Source organism: Ranitomeya imitator, chromosome 6 (genome assembly GCF_032444005.1).
Source record: "Ranitomeya imitator isolate aRanImi1 chromosome 6, aRanImi1.pri, whole genome shotgun sequence".
NCBI lineage: Eukaryota > Metazoa > Chordata > Amphibia > Anura > Dendrobatidae > Ranitomeya > Ranitomeya imitator.
The window spans coordinates 259,662,156-259,689,421 of record NC_091287.1 but is presented as its reverse complement, the minus strand read 5'-3'; the positions used below and the strand labels follow the sequence as shown (position 1 = coordinate 259,689,421).

General features: G+C 42.7%; 1 protein-coding gene across 2 annotated transcripts in view; it reads left to right on the top strand.

Annotated features, from left to right (window-relative positions):
* Positions 1 to 27,258, top strand: part of OTULIN (OTU deubiquitinase with linear linkage specificity) — a 58,233-nt gene extending 30,975 nt beyond the window's left edge. For both annotated transcript variants that reach the window (XM_069730599.1, XM_069730600.1), the window contains exons 6-10: positions 9,332 to 9,429; positions 12,068 to 12,211; positions 22,058 to 22,177; positions 24,754 to 25,020; positions 26,707 to 27,258. In XM_069730599.1, the coding sequence (XP_069586700.1) occupies positions 9,332 to 9,429; positions 12,068 to 12,211; positions 22,058 to 22,177; positions 24,754 to 25,020; positions 26,707 to 26,898 (821 nt within the window). In that variant the 3' untranslated portion in view covers positions 26,899 to 27,258. The remainder of the gene's footprint in view (positions 1 to 9,331; positions 9,430 to 12,067; positions 12,212 to 22,057; positions 22,178 to 24,753; positions 25,021 to 26,706) is intronic.
* Positions 27,259 to 27,266: the final 8 nt, after the last annotated feature.

The following is a 27,266-nucleotide window of genomic DNA, read 5'->3' as shown; positions in this document are numbered from 1 at the left end:
ATATGGGAAGGAAACAAAACTTCCCCTTTATAGAGTTGCATGCATAATTTAGTGGTTGGTATGTATGGCGTAGCAGTAGTAAGTTCTTTTATTAAAGTCTTCATTTGATCAGTCATAACAGTAGAATTATTAAAGGAATAATCCCATCTCTAAGATTGTATCTCGATATGTAATAGGTAATATTACACTGCGTCCAGAATTATTAGGCAAGTTTTATTTTAGAGGATTATTTTCATTATTGATCAACAACTATGTTTTCAATCAACCCAAAAGACTCATAAATATCAAAGCTTAACATTTTTGGAAGTTGGAGTGGTTTTTTTTTTTAGATTTGGCTATCTTAGGAGGATATCTGTTTGTGCAGGTAACTATTATTATGCAGAATTATTAGGCAAGTTAATACAAACCAAATATATTCCCATCTCACTTGTTTATTTTCACCAGGTAAACCAATATAACTGCACAAAATTCAGAAATAAACATTTCTGACGTGCAAAAACAAAACCCCCAAAAATGTCAACAGCCTTCCATCCATAGATTCTGTCAGTTGCTTGATCTGTTTACGATCAACATTGTGTGCAGCAGCCACCACAGCCTCCAGACACTGTTCCGAGAGGTGGACTGTTTTCCCTCCCTGTAGATCTCACATTTTGAGAGTCCACAGGTTCTCTATGGGGTTCAGATCAGGTGAACAAGGGTGCCATGTCATTATTTTTTCTTTTTTGAGACCTTTACTGGCCAGCCACGCTGTGGAGTAGTTGGAGGCATGTGATGGAGCATTGTCCTGCATGAAAATCATGTTTTTCTTGAACGATACTGACTTCTTCCTGTACCACTGCTTGAAGAAGTCTTCCAGAAACTGGCAGTAGGTCTGGGAGTTGAGCTTCACTTCATCCTCAACCCGAAAAGGTCCCACAAGTTCATCTTTGATGATACCAGCCCATACCAGTACCCCACCTCCACCTTGCTGGCGTCTGAGTCAGAGTGGAGCTCTGTGCCCTTTACTGATCCAGCCTCTGGCCCATCCATCTGGCCCATCAAGAGTCACTCTCATTTCATCAGTCCATAAAACCTTTGAAAAGTCAGTCTTAAGATATTTCTTGGCCCAGTCTTGACGTTTTATCTTATGTTTCTTGTTCAAAGGTGGTCGTTTTTTAACCTTCCTTACCTTGGCCATGTCCCTGAGTTATCGCACACCTTGTGCTGTTTGTTACTCCAGTAACGTTGCAGCTCTGAAATATGGCACAACTGGTGGTAAATGGCATCTTGACAGATTCACGCTTGATTTTCCTCAATTCATGGGCAGTTATTTTGCACCTTTTTTGCCCAACACGCTTCTTGCGACCCTGTTGGCTATATGCCATGAAACGCTTGATTGTTCGGTGATCACGCTTCAAAAGTTTGGCAATTTCAAGACTGCTGCATCCCTCTGCAATTTTGGACTTTTCAGAGCCCGTCAAATCTCTCTTCTGACCCATTTTGCCAAAGTAAAGGAAGTTGCCTAACAATTAAGCACACCTTATATAGGTTGCTGATGTCATTAGACAACACCCCTCCTCATTACAGAGATGCTCATCACCTGATTTACTTAATTGGTAGTTGGCTCTCAAGCCTGAACAACTTGGAGTAGGACAACATGTATAAAAAGTATCATGTGATCAAAATACAACTTGCCTAATAATTCTGCACACAGTGTATAAGGAAATGCCTCCAGTTGTAAATGTAGTATAGTTTTTCTGATTTTCTTTGTTGCCTTTTCCACATGAAGAATACATTTCAAAAACCTGACCTGCACATCCAAACATAGACTCAGTGTGAACAGGTGCTGAACCTAGAGTCGCCAACTCGTATATAGTTAATAAGGCAGCACACTGCAGCGCTAAAACATGCAAACTTGAAAACCCGAAATTTGAACTGCCAATACCCCTCCACAGAGAGAGAGAATTTTAGTCTAGTAAGAGGTTTCACATGTACCCATTCAGATGGAGACGTTTATTCTGAGCGAGGTAAGGCAAGCGTAGGACCTGGTATAAGAGAGATGCCGTAAAGAGGCTACCAGGTACACATAAAATTGGCCATTTTTATGCGCTAAACACTCTCATTTTTCATATTTCTAGTGCAGTAATGCAGTTCAAATTTCGTGTTTTCAAGTTTGCATGTTTTAGCGCTGCAGTGTGCTGCCTTATTTACTTAACTTTTCCACATGAAGGGCATTGCAGTAGCTTGGTTATCCATGGTTACGACTAGTCGCAGCTAACTCACTATATGGGGTTGGACGCCAGCTGTGTATGCTCTGGATTCTGAAGTGCTTTACTTCTCTGTACTTTATACTCATAAAAGTGCTTCTCACAAAATTAGAACATCATCAAAAAGTTAATTTATTTCAGTTCTTCAATACACAAAGATAAACTCTGTATATTATTTAGTCATTGCAAACAGCGATCTATTTCAAGTATTAATTTCTGGTAATGTTGATGATTATGGCTTACAGCCAATAAAAACCCAAAAGTCATAATCTCAGTAAATTAGAATATTTTATAACACCATCTTGAAAAATGATTTAAAATCCGAAATGTTGGCCTACTGAAATGTATGTTCAGCAAATGCACTCAATACTTGGTTGGAGCTCCTTTTGCGTCAATAACTGCATCAATGTGGCGAGGCATGGAGGCGATCAGCCTGTGGCACTGCTGAGGTGTTATGGAATACCAGGTTAGGCTGGTTTCACACTAGCGTACGGGAGGGCTGCGGATGGCAGTGTACTTCCTCCCTCCTTCCTCCCTGAAACCCCGCCTACGCTCCATCTACTACTCCTTGCGTGCTGCATTGCCCTGCGTACCTATCTTTAACATTGGGCATGCAGGCCATGCTAATGTATGTGGATGCCTCCGCATGCGCCGTTTTGACGCTGCACCGAAGACATGTTGCGTTTTGTTGCGGTCAAAACGGCACATGCGGAGGCATCCGCATACATTCACATTGCCTGCGTACCCAATGTTAAAGATAGGTACGCAGGATAACGCAGCACGCAAGGAGTAGTAGGCGGAGCATAGGCGGAGTTTCAGGGAGGAAGTACGCCTCCATCCGCAGCCCTCCCATACACTATAGTGTGAAACCAGCCTTACTTTGATAAGCAGCCTTCAGTTCGTCTGCATTGTTGGGTCTTGTGTCCCTTATCTTCCTCTTGACAACAGCACATAGATTCGCTGATGTTAAGGTCAGGCGAGTTTGCTGAACAATCAAGCACAGTGATACTGTTGTTTTTAAACAAGGTATTAGCACTTTTGACAGTGTGAACAGGCGCCAAGTCTTGCTGGAGAATGACATTTCCTTCTCCAAAAAGCTTGTCAGCAGAGAGAAGCATGAAATCCTCTAAAATGTCCTGGTAGACGGCTGTGCTTACTTTGGACTTGATAAAACACAGAGGATCTACAATAGCAGATGACATGGCTCCCCAAACCATCACTGATTGTGTAAACTTCACACTAGACCTCAAGCAGCTTGGATTGTGTGCCTCTCCACTCTTCCTCCAGACTCTGGGACCTTGATTTCTAAATGAAATGCAAAACTTACTTTCATCTGAAAACACCTTGGACCACTGAGCAACAGTCCAGTTCTTTTTCTCCTTGGCCCAGGCAAGACGCTGCTGGCATTGTTTATTGGTCATGAGTGGCTTGACACAAGGAATGTGACACTTATAGCCCATGTCCTGGATATGTCTGTGTGTGGTGGCTTTTGAAGCAATGACTCCAGCAGCAGTCCACTCCTTATGAATCTCCCCCAAATTTTTGAATGGCCTTTTCTTAACAATCCTTTCAAGGCTGTGGTTATCCCGGTTGCTTGTGCACCTTTTTCTACCACACTTTTTCCTTCCACTCAACTTTCCATTAATATGCTTGGAAACAGCACTCTTTGAACAGCCAGCTTCTTTAACAATGACCTTTTGTGGCTTACCCTCCTTGTAGAGTGTGTCAGTGACTGCCTTCTGGACATCTGTAAAGTCAGCAGTCTTCCCCATGATTGTGGAGCCTACTGAAACAGACTAAGGGACCTTTTTAAAAGCTTAGGAAGCCTTTGCAGGTGGTTTTTTGTTTTATTATTCTAATTTACTGAGATAATGACTTTTGGGTTTTCATTGGCTGTAATCCATAATCAACAACATTAACAGAAATAAACACTTGAAATACACTGCTCAAAAAAATAAAGGGAACACTAAAATCCCACATCCTAGATATCACTGAATGAAATATTCCAGTTGTAAATCTTTATTCATTACATAGTGGAATGTGTTGAACAATAAAACCTAAAAATGATCAACGTAAATCACAACTAATATCCCACAGAGGTCTGGAGTTGGAATGATGCTCAAAATCAAAGTGGAAAATTAAGTTACAGGCTGATCCATCTTCAGTGGAAATGCCTCAAGACAAGGAAATAATGCTCAGTAATGTGTGTGACCTCCGCGTGCCTGTATGATCTCCCTACAACGCCTGGGCATGCTCCTGATGAGGCAACAGATGGTCTCCTGAGGGATCTCCTCCCAGACCTGGACTAAAGCATCCGCCAACTCCTGAACAGTCTGTGGTGCAACGTGACGTTGATGGATGGAGAGACACATGATGTCCCAGATGTGTTCAATCGGATTCAGGTCTGGGGAACGGGCGGGCCAGGTCATAGCTTCAATGCCTTCATCTTGCAGCAACTGCTGACATACTCCAGCCACATGAGGTCTGGCATTGTCCTGCATTAGGAGGAACCCAGGGCCGACTGCACCAGCATATGGTCTCACAAGGGGTCTGAGGATCTCATCTCGGTACCTAATGGCAGTCAGGCTGCCTCTGGTGAGCACATGGAGGGCTGTGTGGCCTTCCAAAGAAATGCCACCCCACACCTTTACTGACCCACTGCCAAACCAGTCATGCTGAAGGATGTTGCTGACAGCAGATCGCTCTCCACGGCATCTCCAGACTCTGTCACGTCTGTCATATGTGCACAGTGTGAATCTGCTTTCATCTGTGAAGAACACAGGGCGCCAGTGGCAAGTTTGCCAATCCTAGTGTTCTGTGGAAAATGCGAAGCATCCTGCACGGTGTTGGGCTGTGAGCATCCTCATGGAGTTGGTTTCTAACCATTTGTGCAGACCCATGCAGATTTGTTTCCTGCTGGAGGTCATTTTGCAGGGCTCTGGCAGTGCTTTTCCTGTTCCTCCTTGCACAAAGGTGGAGGTAACGGTCCTGCTGCTGGGTTGTTGCCCTCCTACGGCTCCCTCCACGTCTCCTGGTGTACTTTACTGTCTCCTGGTAGCGTCTCCAGCCTCTGGACACTACGCTGACAAGACACGGCAAACCTTCTTGCGACAGCTTGCATTGATGTGCCATCCTGGATGAGCTGCACTACTTGAGCCACTTGTGTGGGTTGTAGAGTCTCTCATGCTACCACGAGTGTGAAAGTACAACCAACATTCAAAAGTGACCAAAACATCAGCCCGAAAGCATTGGTACTGACGTGGTCTGTGGTCCCCACCTGCAGAACCACTCCTTTTATTGTGTGTGTCTAGATAATTGCCAATTATTTCCATCTGTTGTCAATTCCATTTGCACAACAGCATGTGAAATTGTCAGTCAATGTTGCTTCCTAAGTGGACAGTTTGATTTCACAGAAGCTTAATTTACCTGGAGTTATATTCTGTTTATATGTGCCCTTTATTTTTTTGAGCAGCGTATTTTACTGTTTGTAATGACTCAATTATAATGAGTTTCACTTTTTGTATTGAAGAACCGAAATAAAATAACTTTTTGATTTTCTAATTTAGTGAGAAGCACTTGTATGAGTATAAGTACAGAAAAGTACAGCACTCCAGAATCTGGAGGGTGCACAGCTGGGGTCCAACCCCGTAATATATGTAGAAAAGTATCTGGCACTCCAAAAGCAAAGAAAATCTTGAATGTTATTTAGAACAATCCTGAGAATCCAACGCTGTGCATAATGAATGTGATGTTCGGTCAATCAGACCTTTTCTCAAACATGCACTACGCAAAAAAAGAAAACGAACTGTCAAATAACCATGATTAGGTACACATAAGGTGATGCCATGTTTAAAATCACATGTCCTAAAGTACAAGACGAAAACCTAGTTATATGGAACAAAATTCCAGAAAAAGAGTGTTAATAGTCATGCAAAGTCCCAAGATTGTGGTGCAGATTTTAACAAAATGACGAATTCATATTTGTAAGAGTATTGCACTCAAATCGACAGGGTGTAACGTATAAGAAGAGAAGATGCCGTAATCTGCCAGAAAATGATGCATGCCATGTACCTTTCCATATGTAAAAGGCCAGAGCAGAGGGGACGTTGTGGGTACTATGGTACGTTCACTCAGGGCTGCCACTAGGAATTTCAGGGCCCCATACTGTCAAAATTTTGGGGCCCCCTTGAAACTGCCCAGGCTCCACCCCCAGTTCCACCTCCACCCTAGCTCCGCCTCCACCCCTCGAACCTTCCACAGTTCCTCCACCCTCTCTTGGTGAATATCGGTCTGCACTTGGACCGTGGTGCATGGACGGGCCGCGGGTCTCCTGATATGAAATTTGCAGCTTCACAGCATGTATGAGGATGCTGGTCAGGAGAATTGCACCCAGTCCATGCACTGCTGTGGGAGCGCAGACCGGTAGCCCCACTTCAAAAATTACACTGTAATAATAATAATAATAATGTTTCCCGATCATATATACCAACTTGCTTCAATAATTTCCCACCGCCCTTCCAAACCCCAACCAAAACTTATAAGTTACTGGATTATCCTGAGCTGCTGCCTGTTATAATTGGGCATTTGTTTTTGCAGCAGCTCAGGATCATCCAGTATCTTTTACATTCCACTTGCCTCCCCCTGGGCCCTGGTGGATGCGACCCCCAGTCACCACTCGCCTTCCCTCATCAGCCACACGATACCAGTACAGACACAGCCACAGTGAGCCACCTGAAGCCTCTTTTCACCAGAGAGACTCGCCCTGCTCGCTGCCTGCCGCCTCCACCTGCTGGTCCGTCATCCATCGCCCCCAGTCAGAAGAACAGAACGGCAGAAGCAACGACCTCCAAGACCACCCAACCTGAAACAGCGAGAAGGGGTTATACCACAGTGCCCACCGGATAGGGTCACACGGGAGAATGAGATACAGCTAAGTACACGGGATCACACGGGAGAGGATTAGATAATTTCAGCAGACGGGATCACACCGGATAGGATTAGATACACGGCTCAGTAGTCAGTATCACAGGATAAGATTAGATACATGGCTCCGCAGTCAGTATCACACCGGATAGGATTAGATACAGATCAACAGGCAGTATCACACAGGATAAAATTAGATACTCGGCTCAGCAGACGGTATCACACAGTATAGTATTAGATACACGGCTCGGCAGACGGTATCACACAGGATAGGATTAGATACACGGCTCGGCAGACGGTATCGCACAGGATAGGATTAGATACAGCTCAGCACCGTATCACACAGGAGAGGATTAGATACACGGCTCAGCAGACAGTATCACATAGGAGAGGATTAGATGCAACTCATCAGATGGGATCCCTGGAGAGACTCACCCTGCTCGTCCGTCATCTGCAGTCCGCCCCCGCGTGACACACACGCTGCTCTCTCTGCTCCGGAGTGATGAAGTGGAGCAGCGTGTGACGTCAGGCAGGACCATGATGCACCTCGGCCGGCCGTAGCTTTTAAAGGTACAGTGCCATTTTACGTTCACCGGATGCATTAACAATACTGTAGCTGTATCTTTAAAACACCACAGTGCTGTTATGCATAGGGGGGTTCGGAAGCCTTTAACAAAATGTCCAGGGGCCCGATGAGGAGAAGCAACGAGAGGGGGGCCCGAGCTGCCAGTGTGTTCGGGCCCCTTACAGTAGTAAGGGTAGTAATGCCCTGATGGCTACCCTGCGTTCACTGCCAATAATAGTGAAGGGATCCAGTGGTGAGCCCTGATATTGCAGTGTGGGAATCGGAGTGGTGGCCGCTCAGTGACATCCTAAGCTCTGTAAGGGAAAACTACACCGGCTTACCAAAGTGGCCGGAGGGACAGGAGTTGCAATTAGCATGAAGTGCATTGGTAATGTACTTAGTCGCCGGAAGAATGGCGCCAATGTGGAGTATAACATTTGGGTTTAAATCGATGCGTTGGAAGTGACACAAGTGGTTGGCCTGTCAGTGATGTGTTACCCTTAGGGTGCCATTCTTGCAGTGACTTAGTACATAACCATTGCGCTTTATGACAATTTAAACCCCTCACTCCCGCCACTTCGTGCATGTTTGAGAAGGGTCAGATTGACCAAAAAGTCACATACGCACAGCGTTCCATTTACTGTATATGCACAGTGTTGGATTTTCTGGATTGTTCTAAATAAAATTCAAGATTCACTATATGAGTGGTCATAACCATAGATGCTTAAGCTACTGCAATGCCCTGCACATGGGGTAAGCGACAGTAAATCAGAAGAACTATGCTACATATTGAAGGTATTTGCTAATATTATTACACCTGGGAGAGTATCTTGGGGATGAGGATACTCATTTAAATGTTTATCCTGCTATAAGTCTTCTCATCCTTTTCAGAAGGACTGCAGAAATAAGGCCCACCGCCCTCTCCACATTATGTCCAATTCTGGTCTCAGAGGGCAGTGCACATGTTTCCCAGCTGGTCCGCTCTTTATGAGCCTCTATAATCTGAGCACGTTAATGTTCTCACACATTGTGAGGCAGATTAATGTGTGCGCTCTGTAGTAGATGCATCACTTTGGGGGTGCACTTAGTGAGGGGGCTGTTTGGACTCCACCTTTCTCGCTAATAATGATTCCCTTCCAATGTGGGATTACATCCATCATTAGCGGAAGGTGGACCTGATCGTGGTGGAGACCACAAAGCATGAACTGTCTGGTCCCATAGATGGAGGACTTCGTAGGTGTGTAGAAAATGTGTGCCCTTTCCCAGTTCTTCTACTGTCCATGTATGTTAGATATATGGCACTATATAAATAGAGATGATTATTATTATTATTATTATTATTATTATTATTATTATTATTATTATTATTATTATTATGGTGTGGGAAGAAAGCGGCTACCAGACACCTGAAGATGAACATCCATGATGAAACCTGCATATGTTGGGGTAGTATAGACACCCATATACGTTCGTATGATGTTACGGGCCTCCATTACTTGTGACGTTGGTATCTGTATAGCGAGATCAGATCTAAATAGGAAGCATTGCTTCCAGCGGCGCTATAACCATTACATGTTATAAACCTTTTCTTTTTTAGATGATCTCAAATTAGGACTGGGACCAGAAGTTGACATCCTGGAATATTGCCAAAGAGAATGGAGAGGGAAAACGTCTGTAGCAAAGATAATGAAGGAGGTATGAGATGCTTAGTCTGGTGGATTGTTGTTTTTTTTATGCATAATTTTGCTAAATAAATCTTTTCTAAGAATTATTATATATTACACATCCATTCATTAACCAAGCAGTATTGTTAAAAAAAAAACAAAATAAAATAAAGTCCCATATTTTGCTCAGGGCCCAGGAGCTATATTACATAGCTGGTGTGGGTTTCTAAATGCAGCCGTCAGAACTGAGCTCCGATGACTGCTGTTAACTAGGGTTGAGCAATTTTTCTTTTTATAGGATCTGGTCGGGTTTCACGAAACCCGACTTTTTCAAAAGTCGGGTCGAGTGAAATTGGCCGATCCTATAGAAAAGTCGGGGTCGGCCAAAACACGAAACCCAATGCAGTGCATTGAGTTTCTAATGGTTCCCAGGGTCTGAAGGAGAGGAAACTCTCCTTCAGGCCCTGGGATCCATATTTAAGTGTAAAATAAAGAATCAAAATAAAAAATATTGATATACTTGCCCTCGGACGCGCCCTGGTTCTCACTGGCAGCCTTCCTTCCTAAGAATCAACGCCTGAAGGACCTTTGATGATGTCGCGGCTTGTGATTGGTCGCGTGAGCGGTCACATGGGCGTCACGCGACCAATCACAAGCCGCGACGTCATCTAAGGTCCTTCAGGCGCTGATTCTTAGGAAGGAAGGCTGCGGGTTAGAACCAGGGCGCGTCCGAGGGTGAGTATATGCCTATTAGGAATATACTCACCCTCGAACGCGCCCTCGGACGCTTCCTTCCTAAGAATTAGCGCCTGAAAGACCTTAGATGACGTCGCGGCTTGTGATTGGTCGCGTGACCGCTCACGCGACCAATCACAAGCCGCGACGTCATCGAAGGCCCTTCAGGCGCTCATTCTTAGGAAGGAAGGCTGCCAGTGAGAACCAGGGCTCGTCCGAGGGTGAGTATATCAATATTTTTTTATTTTTATTCTTTATTTTACACTTAAATATGAATTCCGATACCGATTCCCGATATCTTAAACATATCGGAACTCGGTATCGGAATTCCGGTTCCAGATCAGAAGATCGCCGACCTCATGGCCGACCCCACACAGGGTCGGGTCGGGTTTCATGAAACCCGACTTTGCCAAAAGTCGGCGACTTCTGAATCTGGCCGACCCGTTTCGCTCAACCCTACTGTTAACCATTTAGATGCCACGTTCAGTCTCGAACAGGGACATTTAAATATAACACCCACTGGTGCTCGCACATACTGGCTCCAGTTCCCACACCTGACCTCCCCTGAATTGCACTGATTGGTTATTATGACAGCAGTGGGGTCTACTGAAGACCCCAATTTCTGCTATTTTGGCATTTCAGTGAAGCTCGGCCATAGGCTGAGTTTCAGAGGAGATTTTCACTGTGTAGTGCAATACTTCCGTACTGCTGTATAATAAGGGATCAGACAATCATAGGTTAAAGTCCATAAAAAAATTGAATAAACTCTTATTAAAAATAAAGACATACACATATTTGGCATCACCACTTTCATATAAATCTGATCTATCAATATAGCAGAATTATGGTTTTTCAGTCACCACTCTGCTTTTAACCCCTTTCTGACATCAGAGGCAATAATCCGTCCATGTGCCTTGGGCCTATTTGACCAGGGGCGGATTATTATGTCTGTGCGATCTCCCGTGCACTTTGGAGGTGTGCGGGCGATTGCCATTGGGTGTGTCGGCACTTTTACCGCCGAAATGCAGCGATTGAAAACTATTGCAGCATTCCGGGAGCCGGCAGAGGGCTGACAGCCCCTATAGGCCTTTGAATCGGAGACACCGTGACATGATGCAGGGTCCCAATCGTTATCATGATGACCTGATGTCGTTATGATGACAGCCGGGTCACCAGACCTAGGAAACTTGCTGATCATGGCCAGTGCAGGACTGACAGTTTCTACAGCATGGGGATGCTGCTGCATCTTCATGCTGCAGAAGCAATCAGCGTGCAAAAAATGATTGTCCCACAGTGGGACAAAGTAAAGAAGTTTGGAAAAAGTTATTTTTTTTAAATAATTGTAAAAATATTAATAATAATAAATAAAATTATTGTATATTTAAATAAATATTTGAATGAAAAAAATATAAACAATAAAAAGTTCACATATTTGGTGGCTCTGTTGTTGTGGCACCTCATAGGCTCTCTCAGTGAGTCATGGCAAGTGCAAACCAGAACCGTAAAATCTGGCGCTCCTTGCGTTCTGAGCTTTGCACTGTGCCGGAAAAATATTTCCCGATTTACATGTAGGGTATTGGTGCACTCAGGGAAAAAATGGACCTTTGTTGTGAAACAAATTCCTATTAGCCCTTATAAAAATGAAAGTCAAAATTAGGTATGTCACTAAGGGGATAAACAGAATGTTCCACTGAAAACAAGTCCTCCTACGGCTATCTCATGGGGAAAATAAAAAGTCCTTTTATCCACTAAGATGCCAACATACAGGTTTAGAGGTTGCTCATGCTCCAGAGGTTCTTTTCTTCAAATCCTCTTGTAGTTTTTGGCAAATTTCAGTTTCCAAAGTCTTTGGCTTAAGTCCTATTTGTCACGCTTTTTGTGTTTGTATTTTTTTATGCTGTCCATTTAGTTCTCTATATTCGTTACTTCTCTAGGGGTATGAACAAGTGTCTCGCTGTTTCAATTCCATTAGACGCGTGAGAGGAGATAACTATTGTGCCTTAAGAGCTACCTTATTCCAGTGCCTTAGTCAGATGACCATGCTTCCACAGTGGATGGCCGATGATGACCTTACACAAGTATGTATCCTAACGTTTACAGTTTGGTAATGCAGAATGAATGGCTGATGTTTCGTCAAGTCAGCAGCAATAAAATGGTTTCTCTGTCCAGCTTCGGCACGTATCCTGGCTGTGCAGGACCCATTGCATAGCTGTTCTGAGATTTCTTAATGCGGGCTGTGTTCAGACAACCATGTTTCTGGTCGGTATGATTATCTTATGCAGAACAGAGACATGGCCATCACACACAATGTGAAAATGCAAATAACCTTCTCTAGCCTTATGCGCTTGATATAGTGCTCCTTTAAATGGCAGGCAGCCCCTGCAACCATCTGCTATGTAGAGAAGAGCTCAGATCTGCACATTGACCCAGTCACACCCGCAGGTCGGCTGCTCCAAGAATGACAACGTTCCTCTGAATTTGGTCTTGGGCTTCCCGAGATCCCCTTCTGCATAGAAATCTGTGGCAGCCTGGGAGGAAAAATGAAGTCCAGTCTTATCACTAAAGAAAGTTCTTGCTTTTGTTCCGCAGAAGACCCCACCACTTTTATATACACAAAGTAAAGTCAATGACCCACCCCAACAAATTCAAAATAACTATTCGTTGTCTGCCTAGAAATGAGACAACCACAGTACACGGACCACTGCTTCACAATAGCTCATTTATTGAAAGATCATATTCTCTTTAATTATGTAAAGATGGCAGGTATACAATTGAAACCAGAAGTTTACATACATTATATAAAAAGACCCATATGCATGTTTTTCCTCAATATCTGACATGAAATCAGAATAAACCATTCCTGTTTTAAATCAATTAGGATTACCAGAATTATTAATGAGAATGCCAGAATGAGACAATGTTTTAAGGCATTATTATTATTACTCACTGCAAAGTCAAAAGTTTACATACACTACGATTACTATGCCTTTAAACAATTCTGAACTGCCCATATGATGATGTGATGTGTTTGGAAGCTTCTAATAGTTTTTTTTTTGCAACATCTGAGTTAATCAGAGACACACATGTGGATGTATTTTAATACACACCTGAAACACACTGCTTCTTTGTGTAGCATCATGGGAAAGTTTCAAGAAATCAGCAAAGATATCAGGAAGAGAATTGTGGACTTGCAAGATATCTGAGGGTGCTTTGTTCATCTGTAGAAACAATTATACATAGGTAAATACAAACAAAACCTACAAGAAATAAAATGAGCAAAAACCCTACTGTAACGAAATAAGTAAAAAAGCAAAAGTGCATTTAAATAAGAGTTTATAGTAATACTGTTTTTGATCAAAATAGCACAAAAGTCATCCCACAATCGACAAGGTGGCTGTGATCGGGAGGTCCTACACTGTCTGATATTAAAACCTTACCATGTGTCAGAGTTGACATCTGTGTGTGAATAAGGGCAGACAAAAGGACTGGGCCCAACCAGTGGACACCTGTCTGGGGAAGCCTTTAAATGTAATTCCCAGCTCAGGAGAGGGAGGCCACACTGCAGCTTGCACAGAATGTCAAAATACAAAGAAAAAACACAAAAATTGAGCTTGGTTTGAGTTGGTACACATGCAGCACATAAACGCATGTTCACTTTGGCCATAAAACATACAAAACCTACAAGAAACAAAATGAGCAAAAACTCGACAAACAAGATGGGAATGTCCAGCGATCATACTGCTCAGGAAGAAGATGGGTTTTGTGTCATACAGATGAACATGCTTTGGTTCGATATGCATATCAACCAAGGACAAAAGCAAAAGATCTTGTAAAGATAATGGTGAAAGCTGGTAAGATTGTGTCAATATCCACAGTGAAACCAGTACTGTATAAACATGTACTGAAAGGCCACTAAGGAAGAAGCGATTACTCCAAAACAAACATAAAAGATACAATACGATACGATACACTTTATTGATCCCGTGGGAAACTATGGTTTCAGCAGCACAACTTAAATCATAAAAATCATAAAGGAATTCCATAGTTGACATGACAGTTTGTTGACAGAAGAACATTATACAATAGAATAGGACATACACAACGAGTGAACTGAAATGTAGAGAAATAAGTAGACATTCACCTTGGTGGTTTAACCCTAATGTTATTGTTGTACATTCCCATGGCAGTTGGCACAAACGATTTCCTATATTTTTCCTTCTTACACCTCAGAAGTATTAGCCGGTTCCTGAAGGTGCTCTTCTGTCTCATGAATAGCTCATATAATGGATGTGCATTATTGTTCATAATTGCCATACACTTTTTCAGAGTTCTTTTCTCCACTACCTCCCCAAAAGAGTCCAGATTGCAGCCCACAGCAGAACTTGCCTTCTTAATAATCTTATTCAGCTTATTAGCATCAGAGGCCTGCACACTACTACCCCAGCACGTGATTGCAAAAAAGATGGCACTTGCTACCACAGATTGATAGAACATTTCTAACATTTTGCTACACACATTAAAAGACCTCAGTTTCCTTAGGAAATACAGTCTGCTCATCCCCCTTCTTGTAGACAAACTCTGAGTGGCATCTCCAGTCCAGTTTGCTATCCAAATGGACCCCCAAATATTTGTAACTCTCCACCTGCTCTACCTCCTGACCAGCAATAGTGATCGGTAAGCATTCCAACTTAATCCTGCTATAGTTGGCCACCAACTCCTTAGTTTTCTTAACATTTAGTTGTAGATAGTTACCATTGCACCAATCCACGAAATTCGACACCACCCTTCTGTATTCCTCATCCCCCTGATCTCCCCTAATGCATCCCACAACCACGGAGTCATCCGAAAATTTTTGAAGGTGGCAAAGTTCAGATTTATACTGAAAGTCTGAAGTATACAGTGTGAATAGAAAGGGCGCAAGCACCGTTCCCTGGGGGGCACCTACACTGCTCAATAATCTGCTTGACACCACTGCTCCCATCTGTACAAACTGTGGCCGATCTGATAGGTAGTCAGTTATCCAATTTCTCATCCCCTCCTCAACCTTCATATCAGTCATCTTTTTGTGTAGTAAAAGTGGCTGAAGGGAGTTAAATGCACTCGAGAAATCGAAGAACATCGCTCGCACCATGGTTCCGTCAGTCTCCAGAAATGAATGTACCCTATGTAACAGAGAAAGAATAGCATCATCCACCCCCAATCTATGTCGGTAGGCAAACTGAAGGGGATTGATAAAAGCATTGACCCTTGGTCTTAAGTGAGCAAGCACTAATCTTTCCAAGGCCTTCATAGCGTGAGATGTTAAGGCTACAGGACGATAGTCATTTAGGGTTGCAGGAGAAGAAGTCTTGGGTACCGGCACCAGACAGGAAGTTTTCCATAACACAGGTACCCTCTGTGTTTGTATACTTCCATTAAATAGGCGCGTAAAGATAGTACACAGCTGGTCTGCACACACTTTAAGGACACGTGAGCTGAGTCCATCTGGTCCTGCTGCTTTACCAATGTTAAGTGACTTAAACTGCCTCCTCACATCATTTTCGGATACTCTAAAATTAGTCTGCTCATCCTCCAATATCGATGTTGCAGAATTTGCACCCAATTCCCATCCACTATCAGTTGGCAGTACACATGTACTGCTAAATCTATTGAAATACTCATTCATCTCATTAGCCTTGTCCATTGTTCCTGGATCATTTTCAGGCCTCAGCTTAAGCCCAGTCAGTAATTTCATTCCTGACCAAACCTCCCTGGTATTATTGTGGGACAGTTTCTTTTCAAGTTTAATTCTGAAGGCTTCCTGGGCCTCCTTTATTTTATGCTTCAATTCATGCTGTATCATTTTAATTTCCTTTGTCACCTAGTTTAAATGCCTTTTTTTTCCTGTTGAGCAAATGCTTCAATTCCTTTGTTATCCATGGCTTGTTGTTTGCAAAACACCTAATCTTTTTAGTCGGCACCAACATATCAGTGCAGAAGTTAATGTAGTCAGTCACTCTACCAACCACTTCATTAACATTTGTATACTCGTCCATTGTCCCAAGCAACACATCCCAGTCTGTAAGATGAAAGCAATCCTGTAAAGCCTGTTCATTTGTTGGACTCCACATTCTAACTGATTTAATCATAGCAGGCTGTTTTCTAACAACAGGTTGGTAGACTGAGAGCCAGATTAATGTTTGCAAATGCACACGGGAACACAGACCTTAATTTATGGAGATATGTCCTGTCGTCTGATGAAACTAAAATTGAACTTTATGGGCATAATGACCATTGTTATATTTGAGGGAAGAAGGGAGAAGCTTGGAAGCCTAAGAACATCATCCCAACTGTGAAACATGGGGGTGGTAGCATCATGATGTGGGGTTGTTTTGCTGCAGGAGGGACTGGTGAACTTCACAAAAATAGATGGCATCATGAGAAAAGAAGATTGTGTGGCAATACTGAAGCAACATCTCAAGACCTCAGCCAGGAAGTTAAAGCTTGAGCGGAAATGGGTTTCCAAATGGACAATGACCTGAAGAATACTGCCAAAATGGTAACAGAGGCTTAAGGATAACAAAGTCAATGTTTTGGAGTGGCCATTACAAAGCCCTGATCTCAATCTTATTGAAAATTTATGGTAAAAGCTGAAAAGGCAGGTGTGAGCAAAGCGACCTATAAACCTGGATCAGTTACAACAGGTTTGTCAGCTGGAATGGGCCCAAATTCCAACCAACTGTTGTGAGAAGTTTGTGGAAGGATATCCCAAATTTTTGACCCAAGTCATTCAGCTTAAGGGCAATGGTACCAAATACTAACGAAATGTATGTAAACTTTTAACTTTGCATGAAGTAATACAAATGCCTTAAAATTATATATATATATATATATATATATATATATATATATATATATATATATATATATATATATATATATATATTTTCTCTCTCATTCTCTCTCTCATTCTCTTTCTCTCATTCTCTCTCTCTCCCATTCTCTCTCGCTCTCGCTCTCTCGCTCTCGCGCTCTCGCTCTCTCTCTCTCATTCAATTCAATTCAAATGTGCTTTATTGGCAGGACTAAGTACATGTTAGCATTGCCAAAGCATATGGTAAAAATACGTGGGTGGGGGAGGGAGGCATATAGAGGTCCAGGGTATATCAAATTCCTTTTAGAGGATAGGGGATGTTTCCAGGGTGGGGTACAGGAATCCATGACATATCAGGCTCTTTAGTCGGGGGATAGGGATATGTCCAGTGTTGGGTACGGGAGTCCATGACATATCAGGCTCCTCTTAGTCTGTGGCAGGCACTGACATATTCCGCTGCTACGGCCGCTGCACTTTCCTCTTCTCCCAGTATTATCGGCAGTTTCTCTTCCTCCTCCTTGGAGGTGAAGTCTGGGAGGAGATCAGACAGTCTCTTGAAGTGAGTGTCCCTCACTGCGGAGTATTTGGGGCACCTCAGCAGGAAGTGGGCCTCATCCTCCACAGCCTCCTGGGGGCACTGCTGGCAGAGTCTGCTCGCTCGGGGCTTGTAGTTCAGCCCGGGGTGCAGCCCGGATTCGATGAGTAGGCTGTGGGCGCTCAGTCTGTACCGGCTCAGGATCTGTCGATCTTTGGGGTTTTCTAGTTTCTCTAGATATGGGGCAGTTTGTACTCCCTCTGTAGATTCCGGTATATCATCAGTTTCTGGGATTTGTTTGTCGTTCCTCCAGATGCTGAGATATTCCTTTTTGACTTTGTGTACCATCTTCTGGATTTCACCTTTTGTCAGGCCATGGAGGTTGATGGCTTGGTCAGACTGGCTTTGGGTACTTTTTCTTGGGAGGCTTCCTGAGGTCTCTCACACTCTCTCTCTCTCACACACACACACACACACACACACACACACACACACACACACACACACACACACACACACACACACACACACACACACACTCTCTCGATCTCTCTCTCTCGATCTCTCTCTCGATCTCTCTCTCGATCTCTCTCTCGATCTCTCTCTCGATCTCTCTCGATCTCTCTCGATCTCTCTCGATCTCTCTCTCTCTCGATCTCTCTCTCTCTCTCTCGAAATGTTTATTCTGATGTCATGGCAAATATTGAGAAAAAGAGGCATATGTGTTTTCTTATATAGTGTATGTAGACTTCTGGTTTCAACTGTAGATAGGCAAGGTGGGTATTATATAGAAGCATGGGTTTAATGAACTGGTCAACCCATGTCAAGGGGACTGCATTGTATGAGTATAGAAATGAATCTGAAATCCAGAACTAAACAAAGTCCAAAAAAAGAGAAGAAGAATAATGTGGGCTAAATGCTTGGAATTGTTGGGATGAATGGACAAAAGAAATGGTTGCTGCTCCAGGACATTCTAGTTTTTCCGAAGGATTACAAATTCTAAAGGAGACAAAATGCTCGTTTATCAAACTTTACTTTTTTATTTTTTGGTGTAAAAAGTTTAATTTGTATTTTATTTAACAAATGGGTCATCTGGTCAGGATCTTCATTTTGGGTGACCTGTCCTGCATTACACATTCAGCCCATTGATTAAATTAGGAACCATGTAAAGTTTGCTTTCTCCTGTGGAGGCGCTGCAAGGAAGTTACTGCACTTACTGCCAATTTTACCCAAAGGTCACAGTCGATCAATGGGGGAGGACACTTTATGATCATTGGTAAGCAACCCTGCTCACATGTAGGAAATGTCAAATATAGTGAACCCCCTTAATGTGAATCTTTATTATTTTTTATCTTTATATTGTTATTATGTGGGCAGAAGATAACACAGAAAGACTCAAGTTTAGACTTAAGGCTGTGTGCACACGTCCAGGATTTTCCGCTATAAAAACGCAATAAAACTGCGAAAAAAAGAATGCATTCTGCAATTTTTGTACACGTTACGTTTTTTTCTGCAGTGGAATCGCATTTTGGAAAAAAACGCAGCATGTTCATTCTTTGTGCGGAATCGCGGGGATTCTGCACACATAGGAATGCATTGATCCGCTTACTTCCCGCATGTGGCTATGCCCACCATTCGGGAAGTAAGCGGATCATGTGCGGTTGGTACCCAGGGTGGAGGAGAGGAGACTCCTCCTCCAGGTCTTGGGAACCATATACCTGTAAAAAAAAAAAATTAAAATTAAAAATCGTGATACTCTCACCTTCCGGCGTCTCCCACAGCTTTCCCGCTCCTCGCGATGCTTCCATTCCCAGTGATGCTTTGCGGCAATGACCTGTGATGACGTAGCGGTTTCGCGTGATACTACGTCATTTGGGGTCATTGTCGCGAGGCATCACTAGGAATGGGAGTTCCTGGGAGGATCGGGAAGGCAGCGGGGGCCGCCGGAAGGTGAAAATATCACGATTTTTAGTTTCTTTTTTTTTTATTATTAACATATCTTTTTACTATTGATGCGGCATAGGCAGCATCAATAGTAAAAAGTTGGTCACACTTGTCAAACATAATCTGTCAATCAGTTTTCCAAGCGATGCTACAGATCGCTTGGAAAACGCTAGCATTCTGTAAGCTAATTATGCTTGTAAAACGCTAGTGTTTAGCGGGAAAAAGCATGCCTAGGAACCTATTCTTCATTAATAATAACTTAAAACGTTTGCACATGGGTATAATTTTATTTTTAAAGAAAATTAATGCACTGTGAACACGTCCAAGAGCATTGCTATTACAATAAATCACATGCCAGCTTATTGGTTATGTACAGTATATTGTGTATTATGACTAATTCACAGTGGCCAAATCAGGGCGAAATGGGACAGTTTTTGCTCTTATTTTATTCCCACAGCTCCTCTGACTATTCTATTAATAATTTTTTTTATTTTTAATCTGCCATATAGTTGCAAAGATATGGACCTTTTTATTTAGTGCTAATTTTTATGGTCTTTGCTAATTCGGCATTGCGCATTGCATATCTCTGGAACCATATGGAAGATTTAAAAGAAGCGAAAACCGCAATACTTGAGAGCAGCTGGAATAAAATAAGAGCAGATACTTGCCACTTTTGATCTGGAGTGGGGTCGCTGCTGCAAGAAGCTGGCGGCAGGTGTGGGGCGATGCGAGGCTTCAGCGGGCTCCAGACTTTCACTAAAAGTTGTCGGAGCCCCCGGGCTTCCTATTGTTTTCAATGCAGTGGACTTCAGTAAATGGACGACGGAGGTGGCGCATTTGCAGACTGAGACATCTACTCCCAAGGTCTCAATCTATTCATGCGCCGCCGGAGGCAGACATTTTCTTGAAGTCCGCTGCAGTGAAAACTATGGGAATTTTTTTTCCCTATGTGACTAGTTACTAAACAAGAATTTGCTGCCAAACAATGCCAGTTCATGCTAATAACAGACAAGGGAGGATTTTGTGGGTGGGGATGGAGAATTCTGTAAAATACTGTAGGCATGTTAATAGTTAAGGTTTTGTGCCTTTTTTGAATGCGCATAAAGCCATTTACTCCACAATAGCGTACAGCGCAAGGAGTTGCCATTGGTATGTTTGTAGAGTGATCCCATCATTGCCATGTTTTCTCAGGATTGTTGCCATTTCATGTAGTAATATTCTCCTGAGACCTTCTTATACATGTCCTATAGACTAGAGAACACCAGGAGGCAGTATCACTATCGAATGCCAAGAAACATGCACTATTCTGGCTCTTACTAAATGTCACCAAGCTTGGAATAGCAATTGTTTAATGGAGGTTTCACTACTACCATATTGACGGCCTTATTTAGGTCATCGGTGTCAGATCGCAACTGAATTGCAGGACCTGGGAACAGCCACTAAACAGTAGATGGAGCTTTGCTGCTCAGTTTGGAAACTATTTATTGCTCTAGTTGACAGGAACACAGACCCCCCCTATCCCACCACTGATCATAAGAGTTCCTCAATATCCTAATAAGACCACATTTTAACCAACAGACGTTTACATTCCCAGGCAGATTTTTTGCTTTCTTGGCCTTTTTTCTGGCAAGAAATGATAACCGCAAAATTGTTTTCTTCACTCATGCTTAGTGGTTGGGTGAAGCCATTTATTGTCAGACTACTGTGTTTTCTCTTTTTAAATCATAATGACAACCCAAAACATCCAAATGACCCTGATCATAAGTTCACATACCCTGGTGATTGTGGCCTGATAACATGCACAATCGGTTTGAATGGCTACTAAAGGTAACATCCTCACCTGTTTGCTTGTAATCAGTGTGTGTGCATAAAAGCTGAGTGAGTTTCTGAGATCCAGACTGACTCTTACATCTTTCATCCAGCCACTGACATTTCTGGATCGTGAGTCATGTGGAAAGAATTGTCAATGGATCCACAGGAAAAGGTAGTTGAACTGTATAAAACAGGAAAGGAAAACAAAAAGATATCCAAGGAATTGATGATGCCAGTCTGCAGCGTTCAAACTGTTATTCACATATATCACTTTATTTATTAGCCTTTTTTCTATAGTCCCATTTTTTTATTTTTTTAATTATACGGTTGTGGCTACCTAATAGACACCTAATTCTCTGGGCTTTCTACTATCAGGCAGAGTTTAATATTACAGGGGTTCATCTAGTTAAATAAACGGCCACAAAATTGCTAAAATAAAGAGTATAACATCAAATACAATATAATAAAACATGTACATGTCATTTTACCACCTCATGACTGCTGCAGTCAATCACTGGCCTCAGCAGTATCTTGCTGTATACCTCTGAGGCTAGTGATTAGCTGCAGCGGTATATGGGCTATGACGTCTGAAGCCAATGTAATTCCTTCACGCCATCACTATCCAACACAGACAAGGTACATGCAACTCGCCTGCCATGATGATGGAAAACGTGTGTAGAACTTGTCCTTTCCGATGGGAACTAATGTTTTGTGAAGTTCTAACTTTATTTTCTTCGGTTGGATTATAAGTAATAACATTATTTTATAATTTATTGATAGTTACCTGAAAAACTTATGAAAAAATATGAATGGATAAAACTGTGGAGATTCTGGCATTCGTATGGAAGCACAAAAACCTGGGTTCGGCTGAAGGAGTCCTTGGAGTTGCTGCAGAAAAAGGTACATTCATCGTTCATTTATCGCCAAAGTCTGTAAATGCATGAAAGCTCCTCATTATGGATACGTTCTAGGTATATTGATTAAAGCTTCATCAAATGATGATGATTTCACTTTTTTTCCCCAATATATACTCCCAAACAGGTATTTTGAGCTTTATATTAAGTATTTGAAATTAATGGAAGTGGATTTACAGGCTGAAAACTTATGATTTTTAAATTTTTCATGATCTTGCACATATCTGTGTAGCAGTTGTTTTCATGTAGACTAGATAAGTAATGTAAAGGATCTGCTGCCAGCATGTAACCAATCTGTAGAGGCAGAGAAGAGGACTGTATGGGTGGCATTCTGTGCTGCAGAGAGGGGTGGTAGGAGAGGTAGTAAGAACAGAATGTGCCACCAGCAGGACATTACTCACTGGGGCAAGGCGGTGGGATGCATGGAAGATTGGTGTAGTTCAGCTAAAGACTGTGCATTAGTAATGCAGTTGATCTATGGTGACCTGGCTAGCTACCAGAAGTGTCTGTGAACTTTTTTTTTTTCCCCGTTTGTTTAAAATAATGGATATGACCTCTTTATATGTTCATTAAAGCAATCTTTGAATACAGTATAAGGGAAAGAGGAAATTATTTCAGTAAATTATCTATACCATTTTATTACTTGTTATCCGGACAGGACGTGGAAAGGGTGGGATAGTCCGGGAGGGGACCTTTTTTCTTGAGTATATTCAGTGTTATTTTAGACACAGTTGTTCAATGTCTGTCTTCTGTAGTCCACGTTTTATTTCCTATTAACAAAGGACTACACATCTCTGAAATCCAGACTGTTTGTTTCTTCGTTTTGTTTTTTGTTTTTTCTAACCTAATATAAAGTAAAAATGAATATAACTGAGCTCTGAGTTGATCTGCTCAGCAAGACCTCAGTTAGAACGCCCCTTTGTGTTTTTCTTCCACCGTATTTCCATATTTCGTTGCAAACTATTTATATGCGCAAGTTGTTGTTTCAAGCAATACCGTTACATGGCCAGTCAGTTACTTACTTTGCGAGGCCGCATCTGCTGGTGTCATGTCACTTGGTCCAGTTTGTGGACAAATGTCAGAAACGTATTTTTGTAAGTTTTTTAGTTGTTCGGTTATTATTCTCACTTTAACAGATGAAAATAAACTAATGAGATGGAAAAGCTTATCTTTGGATTCCGTTGAATAATATTCTGCACACTAAGGCTACAGTATGTGCCCACGTTCTGGATTTTTAGCGGTGGAAAAGCATTGCGGAAAAAAACGCAGCATGTTCACTAATTTTGCGGAAAATCCGCTGTTTTCCCCGCAATAGAATTGTATTGGGACAATTGAAGAAAAAAAAAACAAAACAAAAGCGCAAAAAACTATATAAAAACGCAAGCGGATTTCCTGCGCAGGGAGTCCGGATTTTATCAGGAAAATTCTGCTTACTTTCTGCGCGTGGGCACATAGCCTAATGGTTACGAAATAATTCAGAGATTCTCCTAAGGAAGACCAAACCTACCTTTTACTTTCTTAAATATTCAGGTATTAGGTTTATTGTTAGTGATGAGCGAATATACTCATTACTCGAGATTTCTCGAGCACGCTCGGGGGTCCTCCGAGTATTTTTAGTGCTCGGAGATTGTTTTTAGCGCCGCAGCTGAATGATTTACATCTGTTAGCCAGCATAAGTATGTGTGGGGGTTGCCTGGTTGCTAGGGAATCCCCACATGTACTTATGCTGGCTAACAGATGTAAATCATTCAGCTGCGGCAAGAAAAACTAAATCACTGAGCACTAAAAATACTCGGAGGACCCCCGAGCGTGCTCTGGAAATCTCAAGTAACGAGTATATTCGCTCATCACTATTAATTATCCTTTTGGATTGATCGACAACACTGTAGTTGTTCAATAATAAAATTCATCGTCTAAATATACAAATTGCCTAATAATTCTGCACATAGTTTGGGGGTGGAATCCTGCTGACAGATTTCCCTTTTAATTAAGATTTGCTGATCACAGAGAATGATTAAGGTCTTTCGTTGTCCCCTGACAATTATATATGCAGGTACTCTGCAACCACCATTGAAAGCGATAATTTCCAAAAATCAAAAGCGCATGCAAAATGAATACACTTTGTAAAGTCCTATAGCTTATCAATGCCTTCCTTTAGATTACATGACTCCTTCCCAGTATACCCGCTGTTCAGAATCTCTGCATTCAATGGAACAAGAACACAGCGCCCCCATATACCATAGACTGCCGGCCGGACCCTCTGATATCGACAGGTTCAGCCAACATTCTAATGTGTATTGGGGATTTCAGGATCTGACATGGCCGATATCGGACTGCCAATGCTTTTATTCCCCCGGAGATGAGACTTGTCTGGTGACTGCTCTCAGCACCCAGAATCGCTTGTTTCATCTGTCTGGGAGAGCCAGATGAAATCTTTTGAAATAATTTTGGTGATTTTTATTTGTTTCCCCCCCCCCCCCCACTTACCTTTCATTCCACAACACCAGCCATGCCATAAATGCGCTGACGTTTTATATTTATTTTCCGTCTGTTTTTACCCAGTGGTCCGAACTGAGTGAGATCCAGGTATCGGACAAGAAGCAAGCTGCTTGTGATGAGATCTTCCAGAAGGAAGAGGAGTACTGCTTGTATGAGGCAGTGAAGTTCCTGATGCTGAAAACGGCTATTGACTTATTTAATGCCAGTGAAAATGGCACAGAAGTTCCTGTGTTCTCATGGCTGTTATTTGCTCGGAACACCTCCAACAATCCTTGTGAGTTTCTGAAGAATCACTTAAATCACGTGGGGCACTCTGGAGGACTGGAGCAGGTACGGTTATCAAGGAGGCATGTCATGTTTTAAAAGAAAAACCTACTTTTTTTGGGTCTGAAGAAACGTCTGCAGTTACTCCATGTGACCATATGCCAGGCACACACTGACGCCACTCTGTATTGCCGCTGCCAGTTGGTCGTTACGTGGCCGCATGTACTCTATTCACAGACTTGTGGTCATGCGATGACTATTCTCATCTGGGTTCACTCAATTCTCTTCTAGTTCGAGAAACTGGATGTGACTAGTTGGCACAGGACTGCAAGTATGCAAATCACAAACATACTGTAATAATGTGACTGCCAACTGGCACATAATACAGGAGAATCTGGCCAGTGTGTGAATCACATACTGTCAGGGTTTGGCAGTCTGCAGTCACATATAGACCTTTCTTTTAAAACCAGAAAACCCCTTTAAGGGAACTAACTTTGCCAACTGTAACTCCTTAATGATGCATATATCATATGCGTTTGTGGTCAACATTATTGGCACTCCTGAATATGAAGTACAACATGTATAATATCTGAAATGGTGTTTTAAAAAAAAACTGTGCGTGTACATGTCACCTTGCCCACTGATCAAAAAACCTGCTGATCAAAAAACCCACTGATGTTGATGATTATGGGTTAACGTTTAGTGCGGGTGTGCTGGTACCCGGTCTAGGCCTAAAATGCTGGCAATCTTTCCAACAGCACACCCATACATTATTGACATCCCAGTGTGAGGAGAGAAAAGGGAGTCCTCCTTCTCTTCCTCCCTTCTGTCTTTTCCTTCTGTCTTTTCCTTCTGTCTTTTCCTTCTGTCTTTTCCTTCTGTCTTTTCCTTCCGTCTCTTCATTCCGTCTCTTCATTCCGTCTCTTCATTCCGTCTCTTCATTCCGTCTCTTCATTCCGTCTCTTCCTTCCGTCCGTCTCTTCCTTCCGTCCGTCTCTTCCTTCCGTCCGTCTCTTCCTTCCGTCCGTCTCTTCCTTCCGTCCGTCTCTTCCTTCCGTCCGTCTCTTCCTTCCGTCCGTCTCTTCCTTCCGTCCGTCTCTTCCTTCCGTCCGTCTCTTCCTTCCGTCCGCCTCTTGCTTCCGTCTGCCTCTTCCTTCCGCCTCTTCCTTCCTTCCGCCTCGTCCTTCCTTCAGCCTCGTCCTTCCTTCATCCTCATCCTTCCTTCCGTCTCTTAATCCTCTTCCTTCCGTCCTTCCTTCCGTCTCTTAATCCTCTTCCTTCCTTCCTTCCTTCCTTCCTTCCTTCCTTCCTTCCTTCAGCCTCGTCCTTCCTTCGTCTCTTAATCCTCTTCCTTCCGTTCTTCCTTCCGTCTCTTCAGCCTCGTCCTTCCTTCAGCCTCGTCCTTCCTTCAGCCTCGTCCTTCCTTCAGCCTCGTCCTTCCTTCAGCCTCGTCCTTCCTTCAGCCTCGTCCTTCCTTCAGCCTCGTCCTTCCTTCAGCCTCGTCCTTCCGTCCTTCCTTCCTTCCCTTAATCCTCTTCCTTCCGTCCTTCCTTCCTTCCCTTAATCCTCTTCCTTCCGTCCTTCCTTCCTTCCCTTAATCCTCTTCCTTCCGTCCTTCCTTGCGTCTCTAAATCCTCTTCCTTCCTTCTTTCTCTTCTGCCAGCACCAGTTGAGATGTCAATCATGCCACTGTATGTGATTTCACATGATTCGAACAACCCTTTGATCCAATAATTTTTTTTTTTCCCTTAGGTTGAAATGTTTCTTCTAGGATATGCGTTGCAACATACCATCAAAGTGTATAGACTGTACAAATACGGAACAGATGAATTTATTACCCACTATCCTAATGACCAGGCTGCTTGGCCAGTGGTAACGCTCATAACGGAGGATGATCGACATTACAATGTTCCTGTTAGAGTATGTGAAGAGACCAGTGTATGAACATTAATACTGCCGGGATTAATATTTGTACTTTAGCTCCATAGCTCATGCTATCCCATATGTGGGAACATTGTGGACATTTTTCTCTGTTCTTAGTAACAGCTGGACATCATAAACCCGAGATGCTCGCACTTCCTTCTCAGAAACCCAAATGTGTAACAGAATAACACTGGTGGAGGTTGTTACAAGGTCGTGGGTGAATGCTTTGCATCCCGGAGGCTTTTCATGTTTAGCGGAGAGATCTGAAGCTAGAGCAAGCATTGTGAATGTCCTATGTGTAGAGTGAATACGGTGCTTTTTTTTTTTTAATTGTTATTATAAAGGAATATTAAATGTAAAATGAAGATTGCTTTCTAAAAATTGGCTTG